This window comes from Oncorhynchus mykiss, chromosome Y (assembly GCF_013265735.2).
Source record: "Oncorhynchus mykiss isolate Arlee chromosome Y, USDA_OmykA_1.1, whole genome shotgun sequence".
NCBI classification, from domain to species: domain Eukaryota; kingdom Metazoa; phylum Chordata; class Actinopteri; order Salmoniformes; family Salmonidae; genus Oncorhynchus; species Oncorhynchus mykiss.
The window spans coordinates 47,475,724-47,501,924 of record NC_048593.1 but is presented as its reverse complement, the minus strand read 5'-3'; the positions used below and the strand labels follow the sequence as shown (position 1 = coordinate 47,501,924).

At 43.7% G+C, this 26,201-nt stretch overlaps 1 protein-coding gene across 2 annotated transcripts in view; it reads left to right on the top strand.

Moving 5' to 3' along the window:
* The window catches only part of crfb12 (cytokine receptor family member B12), a 31,868-nt gene extending 9,510 nt beyond the window's left edge, over nt 1–22,358 (top strand). Inside the window, 7 exon segments of one of the 2 annotated variants that reach the window (NM_001124415.1) lie at nt 3,524–3,639; nt 3,770–3,893; nt 7,141–7,313; nt 9,881–10,017; nt 10,085–10,244; nt 20,015–20,133; nt 20,906–22,358. In NM_001124415.1, coding sequence (NP_001117887.1) covers nt 3,582–3,639; nt 3,770–3,893; nt 7,141–7,313; nt 9,881–10,017; nt 10,085–10,244; nt 20,015–20,133; nt 20,906–21,979 — 1,845 coding nt within the window. In that variant the 5' untranslated portion in view covers nt 3,524–3,581 and the 3' untranslated portion in view covers nt 21,980–22,358. 2 annotated transcript variants of the gene reach the window in all.
* Nucleotides 22,359–26,201: the final 3,843 nt, after the last annotated feature.

Below are 26,201 nucleotides of genomic sequence, written 5' to 3'. Positions count from 1 at the left end.
ATGGCTTCACATTGTGTCCTAGCACATGGTGCTAACACGTTACTCACTATGGCTTCACATTTTGTCCTAGCACATGTAAACTTTGGCTCATAAAGCTTCCGTGTGAGTTGTGCTGTGCAGTTCATAGATCTGTAACTATGATTGTGTCACATAGTGTGGTATGCAAAGACACCCTCCTGCACAGCTAAATCATATTGTTCTTGGGAAGGCTCTACCTTCTTGAAGAATGTGGTGACAGAGGGCAAACCAACACAGCCAATCAAAGAGGCTTTATGCGTTTTTGTCTGCTGATGTTCTACCACTGCCGTTCTTCCCCCTCTGCCATTTGAAAGAGAGGAATGACAAAGGGTGCAGTGAACCATTCTATCGTCTTGACCTGAGCGTATACATGGAAATTCTCTCATCATGTTGTCATTAAAATGGCATTTCCGTTTCTGGGAAAGAGCCATTGTGCCTCCTCTGTTTGCTCTTCTTCACTCTCTTTGGGTCACTCTTCTTACTCTCTTAACTTTTTCTTCTTCTCCAGTCTTTCTCCTCTTTTCTTCACTCGTCTTCCTTTCCTTCTCTTCACCTTTCCACCTCACTCTTCCACACTCTCCTTGCTTCACTCTTTTTACTCCCTTAATTTTTCCTTCTCCTTCCTCTCCAATCTTTAATAATAAATAGTACACTATTAGATAAAATACTTTGGTTAACAGATTCCCATTGCTTGCCTCATTTTTGTATTTTATCTCAAAAACATTGTTTGGAAAAATAAATTGGCAGGCTCTGCAATCATTTACTCTGCAATCATTTATCTTTACCTTTCCTCCTCTATCTCACTCTTCTTCCTATCCAGTCTTCCTCCTCTCCACTCTAACAGAAAACATTATGCTAATGTTATCCAGGAAAATTTCTAAATATATTTTCACACTACTTATAATGCCAAACCATTAAAATTGTAATCTACAAATAAATATTCCCAGAATTGTGCATTAATTTAATATATTCATATTTTCAAAATAGCCCGTCCACTGCATGTTTGTTTACATGTGAACATTTTTTAACCTAGCTACCATTAAAGCAGCTAGTGAACCTAGCTAGATAACGTTAACTTAGTCGACATAGCTAATGTTTAAAACCTATTTAAACTTGAAAATAAAAGAGAGCCGCACACTCTAGGAACTCAGATGCAAAAATGTAATTACCAACGTTTCGACAGCCAAGCTGTCTTCATCAGGGTATAATCACAAACACTGCGGGATGACTCGTTTATGTAGTGTCAAAAGACACAGGTGTCTGTAATCATGGCCAAGAGTGGCCTAATATCATTGGTTAATAATCAAATATTAAAATGTCATACAAAGAACAGCATACAAACAACAAATGGACAGCATACGATCATAGATTCATTTGACTATACAAGTTTACAAACAATTACAATGGCAAAGTCACAATAATCACAAGAATGGCTTCACGACTGCATGGCCAGGCACGACTCCAACACCATCATTAAGTTTGCAGACGACACAACAGTGGTAGACCTGATCACCGACAACGACGAGACAGACTATGGAGAGGAAGTCAGAGACCTGGCCGAGTGGTGCCAGAATACCATCCTGTCCCTCCACGTCACCAAGACTAAGGAGATGATTGTGGACTACAGGAAAAGGGGGACTGAGCACGCCCCCATTCTCATCGACGGGGCTGCAGTGGAGCAGGTTGAGAGCTTCAAATTCCTTGGTGTCACCATCAACATCAAACTAGAATGGTCCAAACACACCAAGACAGTCGTGAAGAGGGCACGACAAAACCTATTCCCCCCAGGAAACTAAAAAGATTTGGCATGGGTCCTGAGATCGTCAAAAGGTTCTACAGCTGGCGGTGTCAGAAGAAGGCCCTAAAAATTGTCAAAGACCCCAGCCACCCCAGTCATAGACTGTTTTCTCTACTACTGCATGGCAAGCGGTACCGGAGTGCCAAGTCTAGGACCAAAAGCCAACAGTTTTTACCCCCAAGACACAAGACTCCTGAACAGGAAATCAAATGGCTACCCAGACTACTTGCATTGTCCCACCCCCCAACCCCTCGTTCTACGCTGCTGCTACTCTCTGTTTATCATATATGCATTGTCATTTTAACTATACATTCATGTACTTACTACCTCAATCAGCATGACTAACCGGTGTCTGTATAGAGCCTCGCTACTTTTATAGCCTCGCTACTGTATATAGTCTGTCTTTATACTGTTGTTTTATTTCTTTACTTACCTATTGTTCACCTAATACATTTTTTGCACTATTGGTTAGAGCCTGTAAGTCAGCATTTCACTGTAAGGTCTACTACACCTGTTGTATTCGGAGCACATAACAACACAACATGACAACAACAACATGACAACACAGCATGTAACAACACAACATAACAACAACAACATGACCACAGCGTGGTAACAACACAACTTGACAACACAACATGACGACAACAACAACATGACAACAACAACATGACAACAACACATGACAACACAGCATGGTAACAACACGTGGCATCACAACATGGTAACAACACATGACAACACAGCATGGTAACAACACATGACAACACAACATAGTAACAACACATGACAACACAACATGGTAACAACACATGACAACACAACATGGTAACAACACATGACAACACAGCATGGTAACAGCACATGACAACACAGCATGGTAACAACACATGACAACACAACATGGTAACAACACATGACAAAAACAACATGGTAACAACACATGACAACACAGCATGGTAGCAACACAACATGACAACACAGCATGGTAACAACACAACATGACAACAACAACATGACAACACAGCATGTAACAACACAACATAACAACAACAACATGACCACAGCGTGGTAACAACACAACATGACAACACAAAATGACGACAACAACAACATGACAACAACAACATGACAACAACAACATGACAACAACAACATGACAACACAGCATGGTAAGAACACAACATGACAACATGACAACAACAACATGACAACAACAACATGACAACACAGCATGGTAGCAACACAATATGACAACATGACAACATAGCATGGTAGCAACACAATATGACAACAACAACAACATGACAACACAGCATGGTAGCAACACAATATGGCATCAGCACGTCATGGTAGCATCAGAAACATGGTACAAACATTGTAAGGCACGGACAACAGCACGAGGGGCAAAAAGGTAGAGACAACAATACATCATGCAAATCCTAACCCTGGGTTAATCTGTTGGCCAACCCTAACCTAACCCTGAATTAATTGGTTGGCCAACCCTAACCTAACCCTGGGTTAAATCTGTTGGCCAACCCTAACCTAACCCTGGGTGAAAATGTTGGCCAACCCTAACCTAACCCTGGGTTAATCTGTTGACCAACCCTAACCTAACCCTGAATTCATTTGTTGGCCAACCCTAACCTAACCCTGGGTTAATCTGTTGGCCAACCTTAACTTAATCCTGGGTTTATGCCACCACAGGGCTGCAGTGTCCATGTTGTACAAATTGACCAGGTGAGATTGAGAGGGAGGTGTCTCCATGGTGATGTGGCTTCAGTGTTCCATCTGTCTCTGGATCTTCCTCTGGCCTTCAGCAGGTAAAACCTGACTACACACACACTAATCGAACCCTGATTAACACCCTGATTAACAAAGATTCACTCACTTATTCACACTCTCACTAATTGTGTGTGTGTGTGTGTGTGTGTGTGTGTGTGTGTGTGTCAGGGTGTCTCTCCCCCCCTCAGAATGTGACTGTAGAGTTTCTGGACTTCCAAGGGAGAGTCCACTGGCTGGCCGGAGCTGGCAACACCAACCATACCCACTACTCTGTAGAGATTGGAGCACTCAGGTTAGTGGGGGGGGTTCAGTATGTGCCTTTCTGCGTGTGGTTGGATGACTGGATGACTGGATGGACAGATGACTAGATGACTAGATGGCTGGATGACTGGATGACTAGATCACTAGATGACTGGATGGTTGGATGACTGGATGACTAGATGACTGGATGACTGGATGGTTGGATGAGTGGATGACTGGATGACTAGATGACAGGATGGTTGGACGACTGGATGACTGGATGACTAGATGGCTGGATGACTGGATGGTCAGATGACTGGATGACTAGATGACTGGATGACTGGATGGCTGGATGACTGGATGGATGGATGGCTGGATGGATGGTGACTGGATGACTAGATGACAAGATGGCCGGATGACTGGATGGTTGCATGACTGGATGGTTGGATGACTGGCTGGTTGGATGACTGCATGATTGGATGACTAGATGACTGGATGACTAGATGAATGGATGACTAGATGACTAGATGACTGGATGACTAGATTACTCGATGACTGGATGGTTGGATGACTGGATGGTTGAATGACTGGATGACTGGATGACTAGATGGCTGGATGGTTGGATGACTGGATCGTTGAATGACTGGATGGTTGGATGACTGGATGACTAGATGACTAGATGACTGGATGGCTGGATGACTAGATGACTAGATGACTGGATGGCTGGATGGCTGGATGACTGGATGACTGGATGGCTAGATGACTAGATGACTAGATGACTGGATGGCTGGATGACTAGATGACTGGATGGCTGGATGACTAGATGACTGGATGACTGGATGGCTGGATGACTGGATGACTGGATGACTAGATGACTGGATGGTTGGATGACTGGATGACTGGATGGCTAGATGGCTGGATGACTGGATTACTGGATGACTGGATGACTAGATGGCTGGATGACTAGATGACTGGATGACTGGATGGTTGGATGACTGGATGACTAGATGACTAGATGGCTGGATGACTAGATGACAAGATGGCTGGATGACTGGATGGTTGGATGGATGGCTAGATGGCTAGATGGCTGGATGCCTGGATGACTAGATGGCTGGATGACTGGATGGCTGGATGACTGGATGGCTGGATGGATGGATGACTGGATGGATGGCTAGATGGCTGGATGACTGGATGGATGGCTGGATGACTGGATGGCTGGATGACTGGAAGGATGGCTGGATGGCTGGATGGATGGATGACTGGATGACTAGATGACTAGATTACTAGATGGCTGGATGACTGGATGACTAGATGGCTAGATGGCTAGATGACTGGATGGTTGCATGACTGGATGACTAGATGACTAGATGGCTGGATGACTGGATGGCTGGATGACTGGATGACTGGATGACTAGATGACTAGATGGCTGGATGACTAGATGACTGGATGGCTGGATGACTGGATGACTAGATGATGGATGGTTGGATGGCTGGATGACTGGATGACTGGATGGTTGGATGACTGGATGACTAGATGACTGGATGACTGGATGACTGGATGGCTGGATGACTGGATGACTAGATGGCTGGATGACTGGATGACTGGATGACTAGATGGCTGGATGACTGGATGGTTGGATGACTGGATGACTAGATGACTAGATGACTAGATGGCTGGATGGCTGGATGGTTGGATGGCTGGATGACTAGATGACTAGATGGCTGGATGACTGGATGGCTGGATGACTGGATGACTGGATGACTAGATGACTAGATGACTGGATGGCTGGATGACTAGATGACTGGATGGCTGGATGACTGGATGACTAGATGATGGATGGTTGGATGGCTGGATGACTGGATGACTGGATGGTTGGATGACTGGATGACTGGATGGCTGGATGACTGGATGACTAGATGGCTAGATGACTGGATGGCTGGATGACTGGATGACTAGATGACTAGATGGCTGGATGACTGGATGGTTGGATGACTGGATGACTAGATGACTAGATGACTAGATGGCTGGATGGCTGGATGGTTGGATGGCTGGATGGTTGGATGACTAGATGGCTAGATCTGGATGGCTGGATGACTGGATTACTAGATGACTAGATGACTAGATAACTGGATGGCTGGATGACTGGATGACTAGATGACTAGATGGCTGGATGACCTGATGGTTGGATGACTGGATGACTAGATGGCTGGATGACTGGATGACTGGATGACTGGATGACTAGATGGCTGGATGACTGGATGGTTGGATGACTGGATGACTAGATGACTAGATGGCTGGATGGCTGGATGGATGGATGACTGGATGGTTGGATGACTGGATGACTAGATGACTAGATGGCTGGATGACTAGATGACTAGATGGCTGGATGACTGGATGGTTCGATGGATGGCTGGATGGCTGGATGGCTGGATGACTGGATGACTAGATGACTGGATGACTAGATGGCTGGATGACTGGATGACTAGATGGCTGGATGACTGGATGACTGGATGGATGGCTGGATGACTGGATGACTGGATGACTGGAAGGATGGCTGGATGACTGGATGACTGGATGGCTGGATGACTGGATGGCTGGATAACTGGATGACTGGATGGCTGGATGACTGGATGACTAGATGACTGGATGACTGGATGGCTGGATGACTGGATGACTGGATGACTGGATGACTGGATGGATGGTTGGATGACTGGATGGCTGGATGACTGGATGGATGGATGGTTGGATCGATGGATGGATGGATGGTTGGATGGCTGGATGACTGGATGGATGGTTGGCTGGATGGGGTACAGGGATAAGAAGAGAATGTGAGAGCAAAAGCAGGATGAGGTGGAGGGATTGAAAGAAAGTGTGAAAGAGAGTGAAGTAGAAAGAGTGAAGGGGAGAGAGCGTGAAAGAAAGAAGGAGAGCGAGAGTGAAGGAGAGAAGGAGAGAGAGAGTGAAGGAGAGAAGGAGAGAGAGAGTGAAGGAGAGAAGGAGAGAGAGAGTGAAGGAGAGAAGGAGAGAGAGAGTGAAGGAGAGAAGGAGAGAGAGAGTGAAGGAGAGAGAAAAAGAGAGAGAGAGTGAAGGGGAGTGAAGGAGAGAAGGAGAGAGAGAGTGAAGGAGAGAAGGAGAGAGAGAGTGAAGGAGAGAAGGAGAGAGAGAGTGAAGGAGAGTGAAGGAGAGAAGGAGAGAGAGAGTGAAGGAGAGAAGGAAAGAGAGAGAAAAAGAGAGAGAGTGAAGGAGAGAAGGAGAGAGAGAGAAGGGAGAAGTGATGATGTGTCCTCTTGTGATGTAGTGAGTCATGGTGGCAACCCTGTAACTGCAGCAACCCCGTTGCCATGGCGTGCCCCCTGGACATTCCGCTGGAGGACCTTTTAAAGAATTACAACGTCAGAGTGAGGGCGGAGCTGGAAGAGCAGACGTCAGACTGGAAATACCTGGAGAACACAGTACAGCCCTACTCAGACAGTGAGACACAGTACAGCCCCACTCAGACAATGAGACACAGTACAGCCCTACTCAGACAGTAAGACACAGTACAGCCCTACTCAGACAGTAAGACACAGTACAGCCCTACTCAGGCAGTAAGACACAGTACAGCCCTACTCAGACAGTAAGACACAATACAGCCCTATTCAGACAGTAAGACACAGTACAGTCCTATTCAAACAGTAAGACACAGTACAGCCCTACTCAGACAGTAAGACACAGTACAGCCCTACTCAGACAGTAAGACACAGTACAGCCCTACTCAGACAGTAAGACACAGCACAGCCCTACTCAGACAGTGAGACACAGTACAGCCCTACTCAGACAGTAAGACACAGTACTGCCCTACTCAGACAGTGAGACACAGTACAGCCCTACTCAGACAGTAAGACACAGTACAGCCCTACTCAGACAGTAAGACACAGTACAGCCCTACTCAGACAGTAAGACACAGTACAGTCCTACTCAGACAGTGAGACACAGTACAGCCCTACTCAGACAGTAAGACACTGTACAGCCCTACTCAGACAGTAAGACACAATACAGCCCTACTCAGACAGTAAGACACAGTACAGCCCTACTCAGACAGTGAGACACAGTACAGCCCTACTCAGACAGTAAGACACAGTACAGCCCTACTCAGACAGTAAGACACAGTACAGTCCTACTCAGACAGTGAGACACAGTACAGCCCTACTCAGACAGTAAGACACTGTACAGCCCTACTCAGACAGTAAGACACAATACAGCCCTACTCAGACAGTAAGACACAGTACAGCCCTACTCAGACAGTGAGACACAGTACAGTCCTACTAAGACAGTGAGACACAGTACAGCCCTACTCAGACAGTGAGACACAGTACAGCCCTACTCAGACAGTGAGACACAGTACAATCCTACTCAGACAGTAAGACACAGTACAGCCCTACTCAGACAGTAAGACACAGTACAGCCCTACTCAGACAGTAAGACACAGTACAGCCCTACTCAGACAGTAAGACACAGTACAGCCCTACTCAGGCAGTAAGACACAGTACTGCCCTACTCAGACAGTGAGACACAGTACAGCCCTACTCAGACAGTAAGACACAGTACAGCCCTACTCAGACAGTAAGACACAGTACAGTCCTACTCAGACAGTGAGACACAGTACAGCCCTACTCAGACAGTAAGACACTGTACAGCCCTACTCAGACAGTAAGACACAATACAGCCCTACTCAGACAGTAAGACACAGTACAGCCCTACTCAGACAGTGAGACACAGTACAGTCCTACTCAGACAGTGAGACACAGTACAGCCCTACTCAGACAGTGAGACACAGTACAGCCCTACTCAGACAGTGAGACACAGTACAATCCTACTCAGACAGTAAGACACAGTACAGCCCTACTCAGACAGTAAGACACAGTACAGCCCTACTCAGACAGTAAGACACAGTACAGCCCTACTCAGACAGTAAGACACAGTACAGCCCTACTCAGGCAGTAAGACACAGTACAGCCCTACTCAGACAGTAAGACACAGTACAGCCCTACTCAGACAGTAAGACACAGTTCAGCCCTACTCAGACAGTGACACACAGTACAGCCCTACTCAGACAGTAAGACACAGTACAGTCCTACTCAGACAGTGAGACACAGTACAGCCCTACTCAGACAGTGAGACACACAGTACAGCCCTACTCAGACAGTGACACACACAGTACAGTCCTACTCAGACAGTGACACACACAGTACAGTCCTACTCAGACAGTGAGACACAGTACAGCCCTACTCAGACAGTGAGACACAGTACAGCCCTACTCAGACAGTGAGACACAGTACAGCCCTACTCAGACAGTGAGACACCCAGTACAGCCCTACTCAGACAGTAACACACAGTACGGCCCTACTCAGACAGTAACACACAGTACAGCCCTACTCAGACAGTAAGACACAGTACAGCCCTACTGAGACAGTGAGACACAGTACAGCCCTACTCAGACAGTAAGACACAGTACAGTCCTACTCAGACAGTAAGACACAGTACAGCCCTACTCAGACAGTAAGACACAGTACAGCCCTACTCAGACAGTAAGACACAGTACAGTCCTACTCAGACAGTAAGACACAGTACAGCCCTACTCAGACAGTAAGACACAGTACAGCCCTACTCAGACAGTAAGACACAGTACAGTCCTACTCAGACAGTAAGACACAGTACAGCCCTACTCAGACAGTAACACACAGTACGGCCCTACTCAGACAGTAACACACAGTACAGCCCTACTCAGACAGTAAGACACAGTACAGCCCTACTCAGACAGTGAGACACAGTACAGTCCTACTCAGACAGTAAGACACAGTACAGTCCTACTCAGACAGTAACACACAGTACAGCCCTACTCAGACAGTAAGACACAGTACAGCCCTACTCAGACAGTGAGACACAGTACAGCCCTACTCAGACAGTAAGACACAGTACACTAACGTGTGTGTGTGTGTGTGTGTGTGTGTGTGTGTGTGTGTGTGTGTGTGTGTGTGTGTGTGTGTGTGTGTGTGCAGCAGTGTTGAGTGCCCCAAGTCTGGAGTTGTGGGTGGAGAACCAGAGTCTATGTGTCCAGCTTCACCATCCTGCTCAGAACATCTTCAAATTATACAACATCACACTGCTGAAGAATGTTCAGGAACACAACGCCACGGTGAGAACACACACACACACACCAAAATCACGTTTTCAACAGAGTTCTCATTGATTTGTGTGTGTAGGTTATGTCAGACATTGAGTCGGGCTCAAAGAGAGTGTTCTACCATCTCAGTCCAGACCACACCTACTGCCTCTTGGCCTCAGCCAATCACTACAGCCTACGCCGTCACATGACTGCTCAGGGGTGTGTCAACCTGACGAGACACAGACCAGATACCCAAGGTACTGTACAGCACACAGTCCAACTCTATACACACAGCCCACCTCTATAAAAATAGCCCACCTCTACACACACAGTCCACATCTATACACACAGCCCACCTCTACACACACAGTCCACCTCTATACACACAGCCCATCTCTATACACACATCCCACCTCTATACACACAGCCCACCTCTACACACAGCCCACCTCTACACACAGCCCACCTCTATACACACATCCCACCTCTATACACACAGCCCACCTCTATACACACAGCCCACCTCTATACACAGCCTACCTCTACACACAGCCCACCTCTATACACAGCCCACCTCTATATACACAGCCCACCTCTATACACACATCCCACCTCTATACACACAGCCCACCTCTACACACAGCCCACCTCTACACACAGCCCACCTCTACACACAGCCCACCTCTATACACACAACCCAACTCTATACACACAGCCCACCTCTACACACAGCCCACCTCTACACACACAGCCCACCTCTATACACACATCCCACATCTACACACAGCCCACCTCTACACACAGCCCACCTTTACACACATCCCACCTCTACACACAGTCCACCTCTATACACACAGCCCACCTCTACACACACAGTCCACCTCTATACACACAGCCCACCTCTATACACACATCCCACCTCTATACACACAGCCCACCTCTACACACAGCCCACCTCTACACACAGCCCACCTCTATACACACATCCCACCTCTATACACACAGCCCACCTCTATACACACAGCCCACCTCTATACACAGCCCACCTCTACACACAGCCCACCTCTATACACAGCCCACCTCTATATACACAGCCCACCTCTATACACACATACCACCTCTATACACACAGCCCACCTCTACACACAGCCCACCTCTACACACAGCCCACCTCTACACACAGCCCACCTCTATACACACAGCCCAACTCTATACACACAGCCCACCTCTACACACAGCCCACCTCTACACACACAGCCCACCTCTACACACAGCCCACCTCTACACACAGCCCACCTTTACACACATCCCACCTCTACACACAGCCCACCTCTACACACAGCCCACCTCTATACACACATCCCACCTCTATACACACAGCCCACCTCTATACACACAGCCCACCTCTATACACAGCCCACCTCTACACACAGCCCACCTCTATACACACAGCCCACCTCTATATACACAGCCCACCTCTATACACACAGCCCACCTCTATACACACATACCACCTCTATACACACAGCCCACCTCTACACACAGCCCACCTCTACACACAGCCCACCTCTACACACAGCCCACCTCTATACACACAGCCCAACTCTATACACACAGCCCACCTCTACACACAGCCCACCTCTACACACACAGCCCACCTCTACACACAGCCCACCTCTACACACAGCCCACCTTTACACACATCCCACCTCTACACACAGCCCACCTCTACACACAGCCCACCTCTATACACACATCCCACCTCTATACACACAGCCCACCTCTATACACACAGCCCACCTCTATACACAGCCCACCTCTACACACAGCCCACCTCTATACACACAGCCCACCTCTATATACACAGCCCACCTCTATACACACATCCCACCTCTATACACACAGCCCACCTCTACACACAGCCCACCTCTACACACAGCCCACCTCTACACACAGCCCACCTCTATACACACAGCCCAACTCTATACACACAGCCCACCTCTACACACAGCCCACCTCTACACACACAGCCCACCTCTATACACACATCCCACCTCTACACACAGCCCACCTCTACACACAGCCCACCTTTACACACATCCCACCTCTACACACAGCCCACCTCTACACACAGCCCACCTCTATACACACATCCCACCTCTATACACACAGCCCACCTCTACACACAGCCCACCTCTACACACATCCCACCTCTACACACACAGCCCACCTCTATACACACATCCCACCTCTACACACAGCCCACCTCTACACACAGCCCACCTTTACACACATCCCACCTCTACACACAGCCCACCTCTACACACAGCCCACCTCTATACACACATCCCACCTCTATACACACAGCCCACCTCTATACACACAGCCCACCTCTATACACAGCCCACCTCTACACACAGCCCACCTCTATACACAGCCCACCTCTATATACACAGCCCACCTCTATACACACATCCCACCTCTATACACACAGCCCACCTCTACACACAGCCCACCTCTACACACAGCCCACCTCTACACACAGCCCACCTCTATACACACAGCCCACCTCTATACACAGCCCACCTCTATATACACAGCCCACCTCTATACACACAGCCCACCTCTACACACAGCCCACCTCTACACACAGCCCACCTCTACACACAGCCCACCTCTATACACACAGCCCAACTCTATACACACAGCCCACCTCTACACACAGCCCACCTCTACACACACAGCCCACCTCTATACACACATCCCACCTCTACACACAGCCCACCTCTACACACAGCCCACCTCTACACACAGCCCACCTCTACACACAGCCCACCTCTACACACAGCCCACCTCTATACACACAGCCCACCTCTACACACAGCCCACCTCTACACACGCAGCCCACCTCTACACACAGCCCACCTCTACACACAGCCCACCTCTACACACGCAGCCCACCTCTACACACAGCTCACCTCTATACACAGACACAAACTACCCTCAGACAAAGGATCTCAATACCAAACCACATAACTACCCTTAGACAAAGGAACTCAATGCCATATTTGAAGAAGCTGATCTACAACACAAATTTAGAAACAGGTTATGATGCAACGCCAACGTGATCAGAAGTTACTTGTAGAAGGCCAGCATCCCGGAGTCGCCTCTTCACTGTTGACGTTGAGACTGGTGTTTTGTGAGTACTATTTAATGAAGCTGCCAGTTGAGGACTTGTGAGGCGCCTGTTTCTAAAACTAGACACTCTAATGTACTTGTCCTTGTGCTCAGTTGTGCACCGGGGCCTCTCAGTCTTTCTATTCTGGTTAGGGCCAGTTTGCGTGGTCAGTGAAGGGAGTAGTAAACAGCATTGTACGAGTTCTTCAGTTTCTTGGCAATTTCTCGCATGGAATAGCCTTCATTTCTCAGAACAAGAATAGACTGACGAGTTTCCAAAGAAAGGGCTTTGTTTCTGGCTTAATGCGTTCGAGGCAATCAGTTGTGACAAGGTAGGGTTGGTATACAGAAGATAGCCCTATTTGGTAAAAGACAAGTCCTCCATACTATGGCAAGAACAGCTCAGATAAGCAAAGATAAATGACAGTCCATCATTACTTTGTGACATGAAGGTCAGTCAAGAACTTTGAAAGTTTTTTCAAAAGCAGTCGCAAATTTACCACCACAGAACGAAGCACTAAGACCAACTCTATAAAGCCATAAGCAAAGAAGAAAATGCTCACCTAGAAGCAGCGCTCCTAGTGGCCGGGGACTTTAGTGCAGACAAACTTAAATCAGTTTTACAACATTTTTACCAGCATGTCACGTGCAACCAGAGAAAAAAACAACTAAAGCAGGAAGTACCGGTGACTCAATACGGAAGTGGTCAGATGATGCGGGTGCTACGCTACAGGACTGTTTTGCTAGCACAGACTAGAATATGTTCCGGGATTCATCCAATGGCATTGAGGAGTCATCGACTTCATCAATAAGTGCATTGACAACATTGTCCCCACAGTGACTGTACGTACATATCCCAACCAGAAGCCTTGGGTTACAGGCAACATCTGCATCGAGCTAAAGAGCAGGAGACTAATCCGGATGCTTTTAAGAAATCCCGCTCTGCCCTCAGATGAACCATCAAACAAGCAAAGCGTCAATACAGGATTAAGGTTGAATCCTACTACACCGGTTCTGATGCTCGTTGGATGAGGCTTGAAAACTACAGACTACAAAGGGAAACCCAGGCGTGAGCTGCCCAGTGACACGAGCCTACTGCCGTTTATGCTCGCTTCGAGTCAAGCAACACTGAAGCATGCACGAGAGAACCAACTTTTTAGATTCCTTTGTAGGCATGTTGGGAAAGTTGGAACAGGTGGATTCTGAATCAAACGCGCCAAATAAACTGAAATTTTTGGGATATAAAGAAGGACTTTATCGAACAAAACAACCATTCATTGTGTAACTGGGACCCTTTGGATTGCAAAAAGATGAAGATCTTCAAAGGTAAGTGATTCATTTTATCGCTGTTTTTGAGTTTTGTGACACCTGTGCAGGTTATGAATTCATGTTAATGCAGGAAGTGTCCTCAGTCGATCAAATGCTATGCTTTCGCCGTGAAGCCTATTGTAAATCGGACAAAGCGGTTCGATTACCAAGATTCTAAGCTAAAGAATGGTGTATAACACTTGTATTTTTATGAATGTTTAATATTACTACTTTTGTTTTTTGAATTTTGTGCAATTTCACAGGATGTTGTCGAGGTAGCTAGCGTCCCAATGATCCAAAAGAAATTAACAAAGAAAAAAGAAGAAGTTAACAAAAATGATGTCATGGCTTTAGAAGCTTCTGATAGGCTATTTGAGTGAATTTGAGTCAATTGGAGATGTATTTCAAGGTCAACCTTCAAACTCAGTGTCTCTTTGCTTGACATCATGGGAAAATCAAAAGAAATCAGCCAAGACCTCAGAAAATAAATTGTAGACCTCCACAAGTCTGGTTCATCCTTGGGAGCAATTTCCAATGCCTGAAGGTACCACGTTAATCTCTACAATAGTATGCAAGTATAAACACCATGGGACCATGCAGCCGTCATACCGCTCAGGAAGGAGACGCGTTCTGTCTCCTAGAGATGAACGTACTTTGGTGCGAAATGTGCAAATCAATCCCAGAACAACAGCAAAGGACCTTGTGAAGATGCTGGAGGAAACAGGTACAAAACTATCTATATCCACAGTAAAACAAGTCCTATATCGACATAACCTGAAAGGCCGCTCAGCAAGGAAGAAGCCATTGCTCCAAAACCGCCATAAAAAAAGCAAGACTACGGTTTGCAACTGCACATGGGGACAAAGATTGTACTTTTTGGAGAAATGTCCTCTGGTCTGATGAAACAAAAATAGAACTGTTTGGCCATAATGACCATCGTTATGATTGGAGGAAAAAGAGGGACGCTTGCAAGCCGAAGAACACCATCCAGACCGTGAAGCACGGGGGTGGCAGCATCATGTTGTGGGTGTGCGTTGCTGCAGGAGGGACTGGTGCACTTCACAAAATATATGGCATCATGAGGATGGAAAATGATGTGGATATATTGAAGCAACATCTCAAGACATCAGTCAGGAAGTTAAAACTTGGTCGCAAATGGGCCTTCCAAATAGACAATACTTCCAAAGTTGTGGCAAAATGGCTTAAGGACAACAAAGTCCATCACAAAGCCCTGACCTCAATCCCATAGAAATTGTGTGGGCAGAACTGGAAAAAAAAGCATGTGCGAGCAAGGAGGCCTACAAACCTGACTCAGTTACACCAGCTCTGTCAGGAGGAATGGGCCACAATTCACCCAACTTATTGTGGGAAGTAGGGAAGGGTACCTGAAACATTTGACCAAAGTTAAACCATTTAAAGGCAATGCTACCAAATACTAATTGAGTGTATGTAAACTTCTGACCCACTGGGAACGTGATGAAGAAATAAAAGCTGAAATAAATAATTCTCTCTGATTTTATTCTGACATTTCACATTCTTAAAATAAAGTGATGATCCGACTTCAACTATATGTGAAAATGCTGTTCATAGACTTTAGCTCAGCATCCCTCTAGGCTGGTCACCAAACTCCATGACCATCAGCCACTCTCTATACACACACACAGCCCACCTCTACACACACAGCCCACCTCTACACACACTCTCAGCATCCCTCTAGGCTGGTCACCAAACTCCATGACCATCATCTCTGTGTAACTGGACTTTGGACCCACGTCTGTCAGACAACTTCACCTCCTCAACCCTGAACTTGAACTCCAGCTGCGTGCTGAGCCCCCTCCACTCCCTCTTCACCTATGACAAAGAAAACCAAGGAGCTCATTGTGGATTACAGGAAGTCTAAAAGCTGCAGCCACGCCCCAGTTTTCATTGATGGCACTGAGATGGCGCGTGTGCCCAGCTTCAAATTCCTAGTGTCTACATCTCCGACGACCTCTCCTGGACCCTCAACATGTCAACCCTGGTCAAAGAGGCACACCTTTTTGAGGAGGCTGAAGAAGGCCTGTCTCCCAAGATCCTGGTGAACTGTTAACTTCTTGGTGACAGGGGGCAGTATTTTCACGTCCAGATGAAATGCATGCCCAGATTCAACTGCCTACTACTTATCCCCAGAATATAATATATGCATATTATTAGTAGATGTGGATAGAAAACACTCTGAAGTTTCTGAAACTGTTTGAATCATGTCTGTGACTATAACAGAACTTATTTAGCAGGCGAAACCCCGACGAGGTCACTCTCTTTTCAATGGGTTTTCATTGGGAATCCAGAGTTCTACGGGACCTTCTTGCAGTTCCTACCGCTTCCACTAGATGTCACCAGTCTTTATAAATTGGTTGAGGTTTTTCCTTTGTGTAATAAAGAAGTAGCCCTGCTCAAAACGAGGGTCACTTCAAGTGTACTGTTAGATAGAGGCGTGTGACCAGAAAGCTAGCTACAGTTTGTTTTCCTCCAGTATTGAAAACAGATCATCCCGTCTTCAATTTCATCGATTATTTACATTAAAAAATACCTAAAGTTGTATTACAAAAGTAAAAAAGTTGAAAAGTTTACAGGTAACTTTTGAGATATTTTGTCACGTTGCGCAAGTTGGAACCGGTGTTTTTCTGGATCAAACTCACCAAATACATGGACATTTTGGATATACAGTGCCTTGCGAAAGTATTCGGCCCCCTTGAACTTTGCAACCTTTTGCCACATTTCAGGCTTCAAACATAAAGATATAAAACTGTATTTTTTTGTGAAGAATCAACAACAAGTGGGACACAATCATGAAGTGGAACGACATTTTTAGGATATTTCAAACATTTTTAACAAATCAAAAACTGAAAAATTGGGCGTGCAAAATTATTCAGCCCCTTTACTTTCAGTGCAGCAAACTCTCTCCAGAAGTTCAGTGAGGATCTCTGAATTATCCAATGTTGACCTAAATGACTAATAATGATAAATACAATCCACCTGTGTGTAATCAAGTCTCCGTATAAATGCACCTGCACTGTGATAGTCTCAGAGGTCCGTTAAAAGCGCAGAGAGCATCATGAAGAACAAGGAACACACCAGGCAGGTCCGAGATACTGTTGTGAAGAAGTTTAAAGCCGGATTTGGATACAAAAATATTTCCCAAGCTTTAAACATCCCAAGGAGCACTGTGCAAGCGATAATATTGAAATGGAAGGAGTATCAGACCACTGCAAATCTACCAAGACCTGGCCGTCCCTCTAAACTTTCAGCTCATACAAGGAGAAGACTGATCAGAGATGCAGCCAAGAGGCCCATGATCACTCTGGATGAACTGCAGAGATCTACAGCTGAGGTGGGAGACTCTGTCCATAGGACAACAATCAGTCGTATATTGCACAAATCTGGCCTTTATGGAAGAGTGGCAAGAAGAAAGCCATTTCTTAAAGATATCCATAAAAAGTGTCGTTTAAAGTTTGCCACAAGCCACCTGGGAGACACACTAAACATGTGGAAGAAGGTGCTCTGGTCAGATGAAACCAAAATTGAACTTTTTGGCAACAATGCAAAACGTTATGTTTGGCGTAAAAGCAACACAGCTGAACACACCATCCCCACTGTCAAACATGGTGGTGGCAGCATCATGGTTTGGGCCTGCTTTTCTTAAGCAGGGACAGGGAAGATGGTTAAAATTGATGGGAAGATGGATGGAGCCAAATATAGGACCATTCTGGAAGAAAACCTGATGGAGTCTGCAAAAGACCTGAGACTGGGACGGAGATTTGTCTTCCAACAAGACAATGATCCAAAACATAAAGCAAAATCTACAATGGAATGGTTCAAAAATAAACATATCCAGGTGTTAGAATGTCCAAGTCAAAGTCCAGACCTGAATCCAATCGAGAATCTGTGGAAAGAACTGAAAACTGCTGTTCACAAATGCTCTCCATCCAACCTCACTGAGCTTGAGCTGTTTTGCAAGGAGGAATGGGAAAAAAAATCAGTCTCTCGATGTGCAAAACTGATAGAGACATACCCCAAGCGACTTACAGCTGTAATCGCAGCAAAAGGTGGCTCTACAAAGTATTAACTTAAGGGGGCTGAATAATTTTGCACGCCCAATTTTTCAGTTTTTGATTTGTTAAAAAAGTTTGAAATATCCAATAAATGTCGTTCCACTTCATGATTGTGTCCCACTTGTTGTTGATTCTTCACAAAAAAATACAGTTTTATATCTTTATGTTTGAAGCCTGAAATGTGGCAAAAGGTCGCAAAGTTCAAGGGGGCCGAATACTTTCGCAAGGCACTGTATATGGACGGAATTAATCGAACAAAAGGACCATTTGTGATGTTTATGGGACATATTGGAGTGCCAACAAAAGAAGCTCGTCAAAGGTAAGACATGAATTATATTTTTATTTCTACGTTTTGTGTCGCATCTGCAGGGTTGAAATATGCTATTCTCTCTTTGTTTACGGAGGTGCTATCCTCAGATAATACCATTGTTTGCTTTTGCCGAAAAGTCTTTTTGAAATCTGACACGTTGGCTGGATTCACAACAAGTGTAGCTTTAATTTGCTATCTTGCATGTGTGATTTAATGAAAGTTAGATTTTTATAGTAATTTATTTGAATTTGGCGCACTGCATTTTCCCTGGCTTTTGGCCAGGTGGGACGCTAGCACATATCCCAAAGAGGTTAACGCTGCACGGTCGAGAGCATTCTGACTAACTGCCCACTGTGTGGTTTGGCGGATGCTCCGTGGCCGACCGGAAGGCCCTGCAACAGGTGGTGAAAACCACCCAGCACATCACTGGTGCCCCTGCCGTCGTAAACCTCCAGCGCAAGCTGTGTCTGCGTAGGGCGCGGCATCATCAGGAACCCTTCACATCCATGCCACAAACTGTTTGCCCTCCTACCATCAGGCAGGCGGTGCAGGTCTTTACGTTCCCTCACTAGCAGGCTCAAGAACAGTTTCTTTCCAGCTACTGTAACCCTGCTGAACTCTGTGGCACGGGACTAGCCATATCCACCCGACCACATCTTAGTACTGCCTCTCAGGGACCTTGTTGCATTACTCTCTTTGCACACTTCACAGTACTACTGGTCTCTGACATTGCTTTGCAAAGTCTGATTAACTTCATTAGGGTAGGGGGCACTATTTTCACCTCCGGATGAAATGCATGTCCAAAGTAAACTGCCTGTTACTCAGGCCCATTAGATCCAACTTTCAGACTGAACAGAGCTTCATTAGATCCAACTGTTTCAGACTGAACAGAGCTTCATTAGATCCAACTGTTTCAGACTGAACAGAGCTTCATTAGATCCAACTGTTTCAGACTGAACAGAGCTTCATTAGATCCAACTGTTTCAGACTGAACAGAGCTTCATTAGATCCAACTGTTTCAGACTGAACAGAGCTTCATTAGATCCAACTGTTTCCTTCCTTGTTTCTGTTACAGGTTAGATAGATCCTTTTTTACTTTGTGTGTATGTGTGTTTGTGTGTGTGTGTGTGTGTCTTTCCAGGTCATCAGAGATTGGTGGGCATGGCTGTGGGCGTGTTCCTGCTTCTGGCTGTTCTAATTGGTCTGATCGCTGTGACACGCTATGTCCTGAAGAGCACAGACCCCACCCCCACAGCTCTGGTACCCACCCACTAAACCATAATAATAATCATAATAATAACAATAATAATAATATATGTGTGTTTGCAACAAGATCACTGTGAAGGTGACGCATTATTGACAAAAGTCATTTTTTTTAACCTGTTTAGGACTGCTTTCATTCCATGTGTTTAGAGGTTTTACAACAGGGTTGAATCAGAAACACCTTGACAGGTAACAGTTAAGACATTCATTCAGACTGGTTAAGAATAGGACTAAGGTTTGCGATGATGTTAAATATATATATATATTATGGTGATAGCTTCGTGGAGTAAGCTGTTGCCTATGGCTCTGAGGTTCGTGGGTTTGACCCCAGTGCTAAGCAGTAAGCTGTTGCCTATGGCTCTGAGGTTCGTGGGTTTGACCCCAGTGCTAAGCAGTAAGCTGTTGCCTATGGCTCTGAGGTTTGTGGGTTTGACCCCAGTGCTAAGCAGTAAGCTGTTGCCTATGGCTCTGAGGTTCGTGGGTTTGACCCCAGTGCTAAGCAGTAAGCTGTTGCCTATGGCTCTGAGGTTCGTGGGTTTGACCCCAGTGCTAAGCAGTAAGCTGTTGCCTATGGCTCTGAGGTTTGTGGGTTTGACCCCAGTGTTCAGAAGTCTTTCTTCATTTTTGGGGTGAGTGCAAAATAGATCAGTTTTTAATGTTTGGGGAACATGGACAAACATCTAATATTGAAGTCCAAATTTAGTGATCTCCCTGGTGTGTGCTTGTGTGTGTTTGGGTGTTAACTCTGTCTCGGTGTGTGTGTGTGCAGTCTGTGTGTGTGCGTTCAGCAGGGTGCATGGTGACTCCGGAACAGGTGGTGTGTCACCCAGTGATGTGTGGGACTGCCCCCTCTGGTTACCTGAGAGCTGTCATGACTTTTCACCTTGACATCCGCCTGGAGACAGAGACTCTCCTTCCCTGTTCCCTTGACAACCACCTGGAGACAGAGACACTCCTACCCTGTTCACTTGACGACCACCTGGAGACAGAGACCCTCCTGCCCTGTTCCCTACATACAGATATAGGATCAGCTTCCCCTCTCACAGTCTTTACCTTAACCATTAGTGGAGGAAATACAAAATGGACCCAAGATCAGCGTCTAGGGGCAACTTCACCTCACACCCTACTATCCCTGTCTACCTCCCCCTCTCCCTTGTCTTCCTCGTCTCTCTCCCCCCCTCTCTCCTCTCCCTCCTCCACTCTCTCCTCTGGCTATGCTCTGGCCTGGGACAGTGTATCCAACCAGAGCGACACAGAGACACACACAGACAGAACTACTGACATAACTACTGACAGAACCGCCGACAGAACTGCAGACGGAACTACTGACAGAACTACTGACATAACAACTGACATAACTACTGACATAACTACTGACAGAACTACTGACAGAACTACTGACATAACAACTGACATAACTACTGACATAACTACTGACAGAACTACTGACAGAACTACTGACAGAACTACTGACAGAACAACTGACAGAACTACTGACAGAACTACTGACATAACTACTGACAGAACTACTGACATAACTACTGACAGAACTACTGACAGAACTACTGACAGAACTACTGACATAACTACTGACAGAACTACTGACAGAACTACTGACAGAACTACTGACATAACTACTGACAGAACGACAGACGGAACAACTGACAGATGGGACAGGAGGTCCCAGCAGTCTCAGGATAGACTATCTGACTGTAAACTGTATTCTCCCGAGTTAGAGGTCAGGGGTCAGGGGTCGTGCTTAGATGTGCATTCTCCCGGAGCTAGTCTATGCTCCTTCAGTACATATGAACCTCGTCCTGACCCAACCCTAAACCTACCCTGACCTCTAACCCCTGACTCCTAACTATGTATGGTTAAGGATGGCAGGGCTACTTGTATTTCTGATGCACATATTTACCTGTTTATTTTGAGTTGATTGTTTTAGTCCTGCCTGTCTTTCCCACCAAGGACCAATTGGTGTTGGGGCCCAAATCTTACATTTATGATTGACTAATAAAGGCACACACCCAGAACTTGTCCTTTGGAATGAGCATGGGAACCCCTGTCCTCGGTCTGACGTGTCAGTCACTTCAGTTGGAAATAAGTGTTGTTGCTGTCATGTGTTTTTGTACTCTGTTGTCGGTTCTCTGTACAATGTTTTTATTCAAAATAAACCAATCAGATGTTCTCTACCATGTTTCTATTAAAAAATAAACAAATCAGATTCATGTTCAGAGTGTTCAATAGTCACATGTACAGGGTTGAGGTGTGACTGCAGGGTACAGTGTTTAATATCCAGGCTGTATCACATCCGGCCGTGATGGGGAGTCCCATACGGCGGCGTACAATTGGCCCAGCGTCGTCCGGGTTTGGCCCGGGTAGGTCGATATTGTAAAGAAGAATGGGGTCCCTGATGATCTTCTTGGCCTTCCTGCGACACCTGGTGGTGTAGCTGTACTGGAGGGCAGGCAGTGCGTACTCAATGGTGCGTTCGGCTGCACGTATCACCCTCTGAAGCACCTTGCAGTCCACGGCGGGGGATTTGCCGTACCAATCTGTGATGCAGCCCGACCACATGCTCTCGAAGAACACTGTGAGGGCCCTCGGGACATGCCGAATTTCTTCGGCAACCTGAGAGGATGAAGAGTCGCTGTCATGCCTTCTTCACCACGGTGTCCATATGGTTAGATAATTTAAGCTTCTCTGGGGTCTCAACGTCAACAGTGAAGGGAGGCTGGCCTTCTAGGCAGAGTTGCAAAGAAAAAGCCACATCTCAGACTGGCCAATAAAAATAAAATATTAAGATGGGCAAAAGAACACAGACACTGGACAGAGGAATAGTACCCTCAAAACACCAGCCTCAACGTCAACAGAGGAACTGTTGGTGTTGAGACTGGTGTTTTGCGGGTACTATTTAATGTACTTGTCCTCCTGCTCAGTTGTGCACCGGGGCCTCCCACTCCTCTTTCTATTCTGGTTAGGGCCAGTTTGCGCTGTTCTGTGAAGGGAGTAGTACACAGCGTTGTACGAGATCTTCAGTTTCTTAGCAATTTCTCACATGGAATTGCCTTCATTTCTCAGAACAAGAATAGACTGATGAGTTTCAGAAGAAAGGTCTTTGTTTCTGGCCATATTGAGCCTGTAATCGAACACACAAATGCTGATGCTCCAGATACTCAACTAGTCTAAAGGCCAGTTTTATCTCTTCTTTACAGTTTAACAGTTTTCAGCTGTACACAGGAGTGATGGTTGCTGATAATGGGCCTCTGTACGCCAATATAGATATTCCATTAAAAATCAGCCGTTTCCAGCTACAATAGTCATTTACAACATTAACCATGTCTACACTGTATTTCTGATCAATTTGATGTTATTTTAATGGACATTTTTTTAAATTTTCTTTCAAAAACAAGGTCAATTCTAAGTGACTCCAAACTTTTGAATGGTAGTGTATATGTCTATAAACACAATAGTATCATGAATGTATATACTGTATATAAACACAATAGTATCATGAATGTATATACTGTATATAAACACAATAGTATCATGAATGTATATACTGTATATAAACACAATAGTATCATGAATATACTGTATATAAACACAGTATCATGAATATACTGTATATAAACACAATAGTATCATGAATATACTGTATATAAACACAATAGTATCATGAATATACTGTATATAAACACAATAGTATCATGAATATACTGTATATAAACACAATAGTATCATGAATGTATATACTGTATATAAACATAATAGTATCATGAATATACTGTATATGAACATAATAGTATCATGAATATACTGTATATAAACACAATAGTATCATGAATATACTGTATATAAACATAATAGTATCATGAATATACTGTATATAAACACAATAGTATCATGAATATACTGTATATAAACACAATAGTATCATGAATGTACTGTATATAAACACAATAGTATCATGAATATACTGTATATAAACACAAAAGTATCATGAATATACTGTATATACACACAATAGTATCATGAATATACTGTATATACACATAATAGTATCATGAATATACTGTATATAAACACAATACTAACATGAATATACTGTATATACACACAATAGTATCATGAATATACTGTATATACACACAATAGTATCATGAATATACTATATATACACACACAATAGTATCATGAATATACTGTATATACACACAATAGTACCATGAATATACTGTATATAAACACAATAGTACCATGAATATACTGTATATAAACACAATAGTATCATGAATATACTGTATATAAACACAATAGTACCATGAATATACTGTATATAAACACAATAGTATCATGAATATACTGTATATAAACACAATAGTATCATGAATATACTGTATATAAACACAATAGTATCATGAATATACTGTATATAAACACAATAGTATCATGAATATACTGTATATAAACACAATAGTATCATGAATATACTGTATATAAACACAATAGTATCATGAATATACTGTATATAAACACAAGAGTATCATGAATATACTGTATATAAACACAGTATCATGAATATACTGTATATAAACACAGTATCATGAATATACTGTATATAAACATAATAGTATCATGAATATACTGTATATAAACATAATAGTATCATGTATATACTGTATATAAACACAGTATCATGAATATACTGTATATAAACATAATAGTATCATGAATATACTGTATATAAACACAATAGTATCATGAATATACTGTATATAAACACAATAGTATCATGAATATACTGTTTATAAACACAATACTATCATGAATATACTGTATATAAACACAATAGTATCATGAATATACTGTATATAAACACAATAGTATCATGAATATACTGTATATAAACACAATAGTATCATGAATATACTGTATATAAACACAAGAGTATCATGAATGTATATACTGTATATAAACATAATAGTATCATGAATATACTGTATATAAACACAATAGTATCATGAATATACTGTATATAAACACAATAGTATCATGAATATACTGTATATAAACACAATAGTATCATGAATATACTGTATATAAACACAATAGTATCATGTATATACTGTATATAAACACAATAGTATCATGAATATACTGTATATAAACACAATAGTATCATGAATATACTGTATATAAACACAATAGTATCATGTATATACTGTATATAAACACAATAGTATCATGAATATACTGTATATAAACACAATAGTATCATGAATATACTGTATATAAACACAATAGTATCATGAATATACTGTATATAAACACAATAGTATCATGTATATACTGTATATAAACACAATAGTTCCATGAATATACTGTATATAAACACAATAGTATCATGAATATACTGTATATAAACACAATAGTATCATGAATATACTGTATATAAACACAATAGTATCATGAATATACTGTATATAAACACAATAGTACCATGAATATACTGTATATAAACACAATAGTATCATGAATATACTGTATATAAACACAATAGTATCATGAATATACTGTATATAAACACAATAGTATCATGAATATACTGTATATAAACACAATAGTATCATGTATATACTGTATATAAACATAATAGTATCATGAATATACTGTATATAAACACAATAGTATCATGAATATACTGTATAAACACAATAGTATCATGTATATACTGTATATAAACATAATAGTATCATGAATATACTGTATATAAACACAATAGTATCATGTATATACTGTATATAAACACAATAGTATCATGAATATACTGTATATAAACACAATAGTATCATGAATATACTGTATATAAACACAATAGTATCATGTATATACTGTATATAAACACAATAGTATCATGAATATACTGTATATAAACACAATAGTATCATGAATATACTGTATATAAACACAATAGTATCATGAATATACTGTATATAAACACAATAGTATCATGTATATACTGTATATAAACACAATAGTATCATGAATATACTGTATATACA